This window comes from Sebastes umbrosus, chromosome 10 (genome assembly GCF_015220745.1).
Source record: "Sebastes umbrosus isolate fSebUmb1 chromosome 10, fSebUmb1.pri, whole genome shotgun sequence".
In the NCBI taxonomy this organism is placed as follows: Eukaryota; Metazoa; Chordata; class Actinopteri; order Perciformes; family Sebastidae; genus Sebastes; species Sebastes umbrosus.
In genome coordinates, this window is record NC_051278.1 from 7181360 (window position 1) to 7193695 (window position 12336).

The window sequence follows — 12336 nt, forward strand, 5'->3', positions numbered from 1 at the left end:
AACGTGACTATTAAAACAAAACACCGGTCTCCTGGTTAAAAGTCTTGTGTTTGTTGGACCCATCCACCTCCCCTCCCAACCACCATAAGCAGTCTTTCTCTCTTTTTATTCTATATCATTAGCTCTGAGCGTAGCATATTTACTCAGATGCGTTTACACTGCAGTCAGTACAGACTACATAGCGTACAAATGACACGCCAAAAGCAGGAACGGCATTCTTATTGAACGCTTTTGCCTTGCACAGTATTGTGTCATTCATAGACTACAGATGTTGAACTTGATTTACAAAAATCTCACACACAGTAATTGCCTTTTAATTGAATACCTTTCCTAAAACCTGCTGTCTCAATTTATAAACTGCAACTGTGACAATGTCTGCTAATTCACAAGGACACCATTATGTTCCTTTTCATAATTCCTTCAACTGTTTCACGGCTGCAGGTTCAATTCAGCAGTGCACGACCCTGCAAACGCATCTACAGCTCGATGTAAAAAGTGTCGTGCAGTAACCTTGAAGGTCTCCGTCCAAAACTGTTTCCCCTTTTACCTTCTATTTCAGTCACAAAGTCAGTTTCAAAAATAGCTTGCAGCTATGAATTCACTTTCAGAGGAATGGAAAGGTCACAAGTGGACAACACGGCTGCAAACATCTGAGCGATGGCTTGGATGTGAAAGGTCTAAAGAAGAGCAGAAAAAGCCCACCACTGTTATTTCTCTATTTCCATCTTCTTAACCTTTTCATTATACACTGATTCTCTGGATTGGCCTTCATGATTGCTGACTAGCAAATTTACTTTAGTCATATTATCTTTATTGTTCATTGTGTGTAAATGTCTGGTCCACAACCCCTTTCAGTAGGTTGCCATAGATCACCAATAAATAAACATAGTCAAATGGATAACAGTGATGTCTCTAGACATGAGAACATGAAAAGTTCTTGTTGAGAGTCCTGAGTTGGACAATAATGCAGGAACGTGTCTAATCATACTTACACTTTTATATAAAAAAGCCTTCTGAGCTACATCAGCTCTCACACAGACAATAATCAGATATGGAGTTCAGCGGAGAACATCGGCTGATCAGATAACACGTGTTACGACCGGTGAATGGAGACCAGAGCGCAGACACTCAACAAGCACAAATCTCACAGGAGTTGACTTCGAGGCCTGAGACGTGGTTTCTACCGGTGTAGCTGAGACAACGATCTGGCGATGAGTGGGTGAAGAGCCGGGGTTGATATACTGCAGAGACGAGGAGCTGATGTACGGCAGGTGTGTGTGAGCTGAGGCAGCTGATGAATTGATTATCGGCAGGTGAGTAGGTAAGCTGGGGCCCAGGTAGATGGCAAGACACGGAGACACACACACACACACACACACAGAGAGAGAGAGAGACAAACTGGGGACATGTGCTGCGGTCGAAAATTGTTTTTTATCCTTAGGAAGGTTCCTAACGGAGTGAAATGACCCGGAAGTATCTAAGTAGCAGCCATGATAAGAGCTGTTTGAATTCTCTAAATGCTAAGGAAAGGAGCTTCAATGCTTCCTTTCTTATCTCCTTTAGCAGAGGATACACTGGACCATCCTTTACGAAAGGAAAGGAGATAATAAAATCCCACAATTCCTTGCGGCCGCAGCATTTAAAGCCACGCACCATTCTGCCATTCTTGAAAACAAACAATATGCTTATCTTGCATATTATTTTCATATAGTCAAATACTAATTGGGATTCATGTTGATAAATATGAGTGGACGGTGACAACCATTTCGTTTTGACCTTGCTTTGAATTATTTATTTATTTCGAACATGTAACAAATACCAAAGTGAGAAACAAAACAAGAATAACAAAAAAATGAACAGTAAACATATAGCAAACTGTCAATTAACAAATAATCAACATAATAAATATGTCTGAAAAAGGAGTAGGAAGAAGTACAGCCTACAAATGGTCCTACCCCTTCTCCATAACTCAAACAATTAACTCAATATTTATATTATATTCCTTTTTCTATATACCCCATTTACTTCAATTCATCAAGACTTTCTCCATTTTTGGATTCTCTGTTCACCGAGGAGGCATGAGAGAAAAAAACATTTTCACCAAGAATTAAAGTTTGTTAAATGTTCATAATTATTCCGGACATAAACATGTTAATATCCGACCCATTACATTATCAACATCATTTTAGTCTGTGCTGCTATTTTAACTTCTTGTACTTCACACAGTCATTGATTAAAAATCATATCTTTTCTCTCTCTGGCTTCTGATTGGTGAACAGGGAGCTCACGCAGCTTGTGACCATCACATACCGTCAGATGTCATCGCTCTCATGTACTGTACATCGCAATGAGATGTGTAATATGCAGTTTGACTACATTTAAAAGCACCTGACGTGACTTTACCCGCTGCCGGCTGTCAGTCAAACAGCCAGGCATCCAGCTGACCTTTGACCTCGGTCTGTGATTGGGCTCCAGCGCAGCGAGAGAATGTTTGAAAGTGTGACTATTTATTTCTCAACCACCATGAACCTGTCTCCTCACAGTGATATCACTGCATTTCTGTGGCCACATGCCCGGCGTGACGCTGCAGAAGACTGTCTATGTTTGAGAAGATGAATCACTGCAGTTAATAGAAAAGAAAAACTGGTTTGCTAAAAAAGGACATTCACTTTAATGTGTGTGCTGCCCTGCTGCAACTGATCAATATCAAAAACAGGATTGTTTTATTCTCTAATATTACGTAAATGTTTCTATAATTTTTTTCAGAATGTATGCACCTTGCTTAGTGTTTGCTAAAAATGTAAATAAAAAAGAACATTACATTTTAGCTCTAAAAACTGTAGTGTTAAGGCTGAGTTTGGGACAATTTTCAAGTCAGCAGGAGCTTCTCTCATGCATTTCTCATTTAGGAAACAGCTGAATATGCGCCTCAGTTGTGTCTTTTCTTTTGTTATTAAATGCTTCAGTTAAATGTACAGCTTCTTTCTTCTGGTTTGTGATGTTAGGTGTGCATTTTTATTTTCTTTAGTGTTAAATATGCTCAGTTTTCTCTTCTGCATGTTGTGGTCATTTGTTAAATTTCACCTTGACAGAGGACAGTGGTGCAGCTTGCAGGTGTCTTTGCGATATTATTTGGTCGCATCATCGTTAATTGTTTCATTCTCACCTGGACTGGATCTCATGAACAAATAGAGTACACATTGTGCTACTTTAAACTGCTCAGCACATGCTTCTAATTAAAGTAAAATTCTCTAGCTGAAAGTTGTCAGACAATCAGAAACAAATCCTCATTTTAATAAGACTATTCAAATTGTCCAGTTGCCTGTGTGCATAACTGTGGCAGGTTTTGTACTGTAGGTTAAAGGTGAAACACACAGAGTTTCAGTGATTCCTTAAATGTTGACTGTTGTTTTCACTTCCAAATATGTGGTTAAGAGACTTTTTAAAACTTCTCTACTTGCTCATGTTGTTCATCCCATTCAATGTTCACTCTCTCACAGCCCATATATGTGAGGCAGAGTGACACCTCTTACCTCACCCCCATCTTTGCATGGTGACATAGAGAAGCCAGCAGCAGCCCAAACTGGGCACAACTGGTGGTGGGAGGGGCTGGGTGTAGAGATGGAGATGGGGGGGGGGGGGGTGATGTTGGTAGGACTCAGCTGCCAAATGAGCACATGAAGACAGTAATGTGATCTGACTTGAGTGACAGGAACCCTACTTTTTTTTCTAGAGGTTTGACGGGGCTATATAAGAGGCCGAGGCTCCGGCTGCAGGCAGAAGAGACAGACAGAGAGACTCTGTCCTTCACAGCAGGAAACCAGTGGACTTAACTCTACATCCAATTACCCCACAGTGCTATTACACTACTGCATATCAAGAGAGAAGAATGGGACTGCTCAGTGTTGAGGAACTGGTAAGATCTGCTGTGTATATGTAAATGATAGCAATTATGAGAGGAAATAAGAGGCAGAAATTACCAAAAAAGACTGTATGATTTCTACTCCAGAAAGTTATTATTATTAATTAAATTATTATTAAAATAAAGGGGAAAAATGCCTGAAAAAAACATCATGAAATAAGAAGCTTAAGCATTTAAAAAAATATATATATATATTATTTTTCTCTATTTTCAATTCTTAAATGATTCTCAAAATGTGTTGATCCATGTAAATCTTGTTTTAAGAAAAGGAGTTCTTCACATACAGTGAAATCATGCATGATAGTGACACTTTGTTGGAAACTGATTAGACTAAGACTACTCATCTTTAAGACCTTTACATCTAAAGCATGTACCAGTTCCCATGCCTTTCTTGATTTGTCTTACTATCTCTTAACATGCCACATCATGGAAAACAATTATATATTGTTGCATATAAGATGTAAAACAAGAAGAAGACAACCTACAATTGTAAGTAAGGAAAGGAAAGAAAAAAACACATCATTTCAGCACTGAAGTGAAATTTTTACATGTGACGTCAAGAGAACCTGCTAATCAGGACCAACAATCCTTAAAAACAATCTCCTACCTCAATTATCTCCTCTTATCTAAACTTAAATCACCCAATTCCATTGCTTAATTATTCTTTACTTTGCAAGCTTAGGGTTTCGGCTACTTAATTACAACTTAAGTAAGATAAAGGTAAAAAGGAAATGTCTTTTCCTATCATTGTTGTTACCGCACATTTCACCTTCATGTTTGTTTTACTTAACATCTTAACTGAGGGGTTCTCTTCCCTAATGATTAACAGTTCAGTTCACAGACTGTAAGCAGCGTGAATGATTACATGAGTGATTCAATAATTGGACATATAAACAGTTCATTAAAGAGATGAAGTGTGTGTGTGTGTTAATGTGTTGGAGCTGTGGTGTGTTTACATTCCTCCGTTAACAGCGGGATTTGGCTCTGCAGCGGCTGAATGCTGAGAGCTGCTCATGTGTTTAACTCTGGACCAAAAACTGAGATTAGATTAAGACATTATAGTGTGGGAACCTTTTTCTCAAACAAATTGGCTTCTCCTACTCAAAATGCAAAAAAAATATTCACTGAATTTACAAAAAAAATATCATTTTTTTTTAAAGTTCAATAGAAAGATTTAGACTTTTATGACCTTTCTATGAAAACACAGAGAAGGTTCTCGTGCATATCATAGTGTTTACATTCAGCTTATCCATTTGAAACACTGCCTTCCACAAATTTATATTTACATTACTGATTTTATATTTATGTATGTTAATATTTAAGCCCTAGATTTTTCTTTTTATACTTGTGTGATTTTTCTTTTTATATGTACATTTTTTAATGAGCATTGTTGAAGGGTACCTGAGACCCAAGATTTTCATTTTCAGCGACTGCTTGCTGTAATTGTTGTGCATATGACGAGTAAAGAAACTTGAACTTGAAACTTGTTTATGAACTCTAAAGAGACGGTCGCATCAGTGCAACACATTTTATTTATTTCAGGTTTTATTGGTTTTTCACAGCAGCCCTTTGACATGTAATCGCAGGATAAACACAGGTGTAATTAATAAAATGAATTATGGTCCCGTTCTATTTAGTGTGTCGCAGCCATTCCAGTGAGCCAGCATGCACAATGCCACCTAAATGGAACAGGGCCTTAATTAATGTTATTAATTGCACCTGTGTTTAACCTGCTATGTCTCTCCTGTGTACACATGCAATGACTCAGCCTTAGAGTTGTACAACAACATCTCCACCTCTTCTCTCCCTCAGGTGTCCGGTAAGAGGTCAGAGGGCAAAGAGGCGGACGACTTCCAAGGCGGCGTGTACGAAGCGGCCGTCGATCAAGAGAAGCAGGATGACCGCAGGTCCAACAGGGAGCTGGTGGGCGGAGGCCTGCCAGAGGAGAGTGACAGTGGCGGCGAACAGGAGGAAGTCAGTGTGGCAGCTCTCAATGTAAGAACACACAGAAAACAACAACAATGTTAACACCTGTATTAGTAGTTATTGTGTAATAGTAATAATTATCAGCTGTAGCAGTAATAGAGTAGTATTATTAGTATAAATAGTAGTATCAGAGGTGGAAGAGGTATTTAGAGTATTTACGTGAGTAAAAGAAGCAATATACCAGTAAATACACTTCATTACAAGTAAAAGTTCTGCATTGGCAATTTTATTTAGTAAGTAAAGTTAAAGTATTGTCAGCTAAATGTACATACAATATAAAATATGAGGACTCTTCATGCAGATTAGATCCTGTCAGTGTTATATTATTGATATATTAGCATGTTAGAAGTACTTAAATGTTGTAGTTTAGAGTAAATATTTCAATATTTCCCCTGTACAGGAAGGGAGGAGGAAGAGTGGAAGTATAAAATAACATACAATCAAACTGTAATAGTGCAGTACTTGTGTAAATGTACTTAGTTGCATTCCACCACTGGTAGTTAGTCATTTACATGACATTGCAATGCCCGGCCCACGTGGACTAACAGGCTGACTTTAGTCTCAGAAAGTGTGTAGTTGCCTCCTATGAGTGTGTCTGTTGGTCTATGCTGCCACCTGAAGGCATTGAGAGTATAACACATCGCTCTTGATAGTAATGTACTCAGGAGTACACAAAGCTATAAATCTCATAATGATGGTTTTGACATTAGTTGGTGCATTGACAGTTTATTAGAGATGAAATATCTAAATATTTTCAGTATGTAAGTCCAAACACCATGTTCAATGCATATCCGTATTACTAATTTTCAATGATCCTGTTTTCACAAATATCTTATTTTTTTAACACGTCAGTGTGAATGCTGCAAACCTAATTTGACAGATCTTAATGATTCAGTCTGAAGAGACCGTTAAGGACCATTAAGTCCAGCTGTATGACTGGATCATAATCGAGTAATGGAAATAAAAAGAACACTTTAAGTACAATTGTGAGATTGTGACACTTTACTTTATGAAGGACGGGACCTGCATAAAATCCAGAATAAATAAATGCAAAAATAAATACAAACATTTAAAAATAAATATAAAATAAATAAATGCAAAAATAAATAAATAATCAATCAAAAAATAAATAAATAAATAAAAATTAAATGCAAAAATGAATAAATAAATAAATAGATGCAAAAACAAACAAATTCATTTGAAAATTAATACAAATATATATATGAATAAATAAAAGGGAAAAATTAAACAGAACAGTAAATAAATAAGGGAATTAATATACAGATAAATGAATAAAAAATTAAAACAGAAATATCAATTTATGTCCCATTTTATCAATTGATTAATGGCTACATTTATTTTTTATATTTTTGCTACAATTAATGTCATATTTAATAATTTATCAAGTCATTTACTTATTAATTTATTTTTCATTTTGGCAGGTTCTGCCCTCCATATTATTTGGTTATTTCCATTTTGTAAGACTTTCTACTTATAATTTACTTTCTATTTTACTTTACTTTTCGTTTTTTTTCTTTTTCTTTACATTTTATAATTTTGCTTTCAGTGGGAAATATTGTACTTGCATTTTACTCAACACCATTAATCTGATTTGCAGAATGTTATCTTACTGCAAATGGTATGTTTTCTATACAATCTAACTGAATCATTGCTGCTACGGTACATTAAAATACTGTTTACAAGTTAACATACACAGTATCATTAATTCAAACTCTGAAATATACTAATGTGTACCTTTACTTTTTATATGTTTCACATTTTACTACCAAGCATTTAGTTTTTAAAGCTTGCAGTGTTCTGTGCCATTTCACTTGATTATTATTCAGTAAACAAGATGAACAATAGAAGCTGCTTTTCAAATTAAGTGTCTTATTTCTTTGGCGTTGTGTGCTGAAGCCCTCTGTCTTGTCTTTGCCCGGTCAGATTGATAAAAGCGGCAGGCTGAAGCTGGAGACAGTGGATGACCTGTTCAACATCCTGCAGCTGAGGAAGAGGAGACGGGAGAGGAAGGCTCCCGTTCATAAGAAACAACAGCCAGAGCCTGAGGCCGTGGTAAGGTTATAGTCTTCATTTCCTATTTTTTAATGACAATGTTTTACAAATGATTTCTTAAAGGTTTACAAATGATTCGATGATAATTAACGAATACATATTATAGTATATAAAATGTTATGTGTGCAACAATAAACTGATAAGAAATACTTTACTAATGTAATCAGAATGTAATTGTTATCGTCTCCTATAAGCTATGATACATAATATCATTTATAACTCTCTCTCTCTCTCTCTCTATATATATATATATATATATATATATATATATATATCTCAACTCTCTGTGTGAATGATCACTGAGGTTTTAACTGACCCAGGTGTTCCTCTACCGTTTTACAGTTTATATGTATGTTTTTATACCTTCCAGCCAGAGTTTGTGGATGAGCAGCTGTTTCTGACAGCAGCCATGGAGAACAAACTGCCTGTTGTGGAAAAGTACTTAACTGATGAAGGAGACCCCAATGCAGCCGACCACGTGAGTGTCACACAGTAATGTCTGCGTCTGTGGCTACAAACATGGCAACTTGTCAAAATCTCCTTAGAACATACTAATCAACATGTAAAAGAAATGTTGACATGTTATCAAATTTTCATGAAAAAAATACATGAAGCAGCCAAGGCTAATAATAATAATAACAGTGTAAAATAATACCATAAGTAGGTACATGAAGCTCTTTTAAGAGGAGTTTAATCCTTTAATCATTTATTTTATTTTATAAAATAATAATAATAAAATGTATTTAATAATGATTATTATTATTATTATTATTATTAATAGTAATAATAATAATAGTAATAATAATAATGTTTTGTTATCTTATCAGTTCCAGTAAAGACTCTGTTTTTGTCCCATTAAATGTCCAGTTCCAGAGAACAGCTCTGCACAAAGCCTCGTTCAAAGGACACGTGGAGGTCATGAAAAGGCTCCTGGAGGCCGGAGCTGTCATTGAGAAAAAAGACAAGGTGAGTGATTTTAAAACTGTCATTGCAAATCTCTCATATACTACACACACACACACACACACACACACACACGCACACACGCACACATGTCAGTCTAACAGTCCGGTGTGTGTGTGTGTGTTTCAGCTGGAGGCCACAGCACTCCACTGGGCCTGCAGAGGAGGCAGCCTGCCGGCCCTGCAGCTCCTCCTCGACCAAGGAGCCAAGTTCACCTACAGAGACAAGGTTGGTGCACACACACACACACCGGGTTATGGAAATCCCTTACTTTGGCACCATCTGGCGGTGGTGTTTAAGAAAGACATGATTCATGAATATAGCTCCAGTAGTGTACACAAATTATACATATTGGGCCTTTAATCTTTTAGAGACATTTTGTGGTATTTTTCTTGCATCAATCGAGAAATCTGAAACCCTCTCCTCTCCTCTCCTCAGCTGAACAGCACTCCTCTTCATGTTGCTGTGCGGACAGGACACTGCGAGTGTGCTGAGCATCTCATTCACTGTGGAGCAGACGTCAACGCCAAAGACAGAGTAAGGACTTAACACAACGCAGAGATCACCAGTCTTCTTTTACAGCTACATTAAATGACCTGCAGCAGAGATAATTCAACCACACAAACTACTGCAGGGGATTAGACGCTCTACTACTTGTATTTACTCCTGTTATTTCATAAAGAACCGATAGTAAATAGTCTACACGGAAAGTTTTAGCTCAGAGACGAATCTTCAGACAATTTGCGTAAACAAAATAATTTGAAATGAAATAATCATTAAGATATTGTAGCAGAACTGAGTTGTGGCTTTTCCGGTCTGGAGGAGCAGTCAGTGTTTTAGAATAAAGGTGCCAACAAATAAGGAGTTCTTTCTGAATTCAGAGCACAAGTTACTAATTTGTGCACAAATAATGAAAACATTTGCCCTGATACCAGTCAAACTCTCGGTTTTTCTCATTCAGATTGAGAAACGATTACCTGTGCTAAATATCTGTTTTCCTCCCCGACTGAAGGACGGAGACACGCCCATGCACGACGCTGTGAGAATAAACAGATTCAAGATGATCAAGCTGTTGATGATGTACGGGGCCAGTCTCAAAACCAAGAACTGTGTAAGTGCAGAGCAACCAAATACCTCCAAATTGCACTTGAGTAAATGTACTTAGTTACTTTCCAGCACTGGTGGATGGATGTGTGTGAACCCGGGGGTTATTATGGTAAATTAAAACTGAAACTAAAACAAAAATAAGCACTGAAAAATATTTTTAGTGAACTGAAACTAAATAAAAACTATATCATTTAAGAAAAACTAAACTGAAATGGTACTGCCTCATTGAAAAAAATAATAATAAAATAAAAAAGAACATAAATTCTTTCAGTTTTCAAGTTTTGATTTGCAGTTTGTTTATTTCTCCTGTGCAGGATGGAAAAACTCCACTGGAGACGCTGTATTCATGGCAGAGCGGAGCCAAGAGTCTCCTGTGTAACTTCAGCCAGGACAAGTCCAACCAGTAGAACCCACCACATTCCAGTGAAAGCAGGAATTCAACAGGATCTGCTGGTTCATCAGGATTTCATCAGATTACATCAGATACAAGTATTTTTAGTCATTTCCATACTGCGGTTCATGAAGCACACATGTCATTTTTTCTTTTTTTTTGTTTATCCAGCGAGGCTGTGCCGAGTGTTCACATCAGATTCAAACTGTCTCACATGTTGACTGACAGATAGTTACCCCCTCAGGAAAGGATTAAATGTAAAGTTGGCTCGGCCGAAGCATTTGGGCGCTGGAAGATATCTTAACAAATAGAACATTAGTCGTTTGACTTTGTTTTACCTGAATGCTGTTGGCAGGGTTACATTCTCTAATATGACATGTTCATTATACAGGCATCAATCGGCAGGAAGTTGAAGGAGCCTTTGATCAACAATGTGAAATCTAATCAGGATGTTGTTAATAATGTGATTATTAGCACTGATGGTTTAATTGATCGCCAAATATTGCTGGACAATGTCTCGGCCGACGACGCAAAGAGGTTTTTCTTCTTTTTTTTCTTAATTTTTACTTTAAGCTGAATTGAAGTCAGCGATACTGCATCGAGAAGATGATGTATTTATTGATTAATGACAGCTGTCAGCAATCAACTTATTGGGTTTGATTGATTTATGTCAATACCATACACTTAATAACCAAGTGAATGTCTAGAGCTATATTGTAGTTGGTATGATTATTTTTTTATTGTCAGATTTTAACCAATTATAAATACTTAGAATTGATAGATTTTCCTTTTACCATCGGATCAACAGTCTGTGTGGATCGATTCTAGTGTATAACTGAAATTATTTATTTGTATAAAAGGACTCCGGCTCAGTTTGAAAAGTTAGAAAAGGGAGGAACTCAGCGTCCTCTTGCTCAAAGATGACATGTGTTGTTATACTTAAACATTCAGAGGAGTTTAACCTAGTTCTTTGGTCTTATGCATTTTACGATTGAGAGATGAGACGGGGTGAAGAAAGTTTTTGGATCAGGATGAGAAGAATCTCTTCACTTACACTTACTTTATTGATGTTGGTGATCTGCGGATTTACACTTCAACTGTGTTTTCTTTGTAGTTGATCTAGACGGGAGCAAATACCTAGACTGCAAAACTACGTAAGACCTTTTTCTCCTACAGCAACGTGCATTTAAGTCGCATAATCATATTCGCATCATCGTACTGCTTTAATGTATACAGGGAAACTTACAGTGTGTTTGATATTCGTACTTTTCCACATAAAGTCCAGTCCAGTTATTTTGACTCGTCTTAATCTTGGCTGCAATAAAACTTCTTTCCTTCTAATTCACAACACCGTTTATCACTTTGAAAATGTGTTTCTGCCGCAAACCTTGAGCACTGATTAGGCATGTGTTTGTGGGTTTAGCCTAGACAACATTCAGACAAAGTTCATCTTGTTCAAATTGTCCCAGTTTCTTCTACTGAAGCTCAGTTTGAACATCTGGAGTCCAAACAACTTATCAAAGGTCACCTCAGTGATATATAAAAAAAGCTTCAACTGGCCCCAGCTGTCAGTACGACCCTGACATCCCAGCTGCAAGCCACTTTTGTTTTGTTGCAGTGAAGATATTTTGGGAATGTGGTGTCTCCTCTTCCTGTAATTCTAGTTTGGGTGAGGGTGAAACAAACACACACAAAAGAGTGTGAGAGTGGAAAAAGCTGAAAAGTCAGTGTTGGTTCAGAGGATGTTTGACAAGTGTTAATGTGGATAAACAGCTCTTGATATATGACTGGTTATCCGATTTATTTTTTATTGTTAAAGACGTATGTACATTTTGCCTTGTATTTATGGATTGATTGAATAAAAATGATTTTGAATTTAAGCTTTCTTTTATTG

The 12336-nt window shown here is 36.9% G+C and overlaps 1 protein-coding gene across 1 annotated transcript; it reads left to right on the forward strand.

Annotated features, from left to right (window-relative positions):
* The first annotated feature begins 3765 nt into the window (after window positions 1-3765).
* Window positions 3766-12322, forward strand: ankrd1a (ankyrin repeat domain 1a (cardiac muscle)). Its single transcript, XM_037782765.1, has 9 exons — window positions 3766-3916; window positions 5735-5917; window positions 7853-7981; window positions 8352-8459; window positions 8849-8947; window positions 9074-9172; window positions 9383-9481; window positions 9957-10055; window positions 10366-12322. Exons 1-9 carry the CDS (start codon window positions 3890-3892, stop codon window positions 10456-10458), a joined length of 936 nt encoding a protein of 311 aa, XP_037638693.1. The 5' UTR covers window positions 3766-3889; the 3' UTR covers window positions 10459-12322.
* The last annotated feature ends 14 nt before the right edge of the window (window positions 12323-12336 follow it).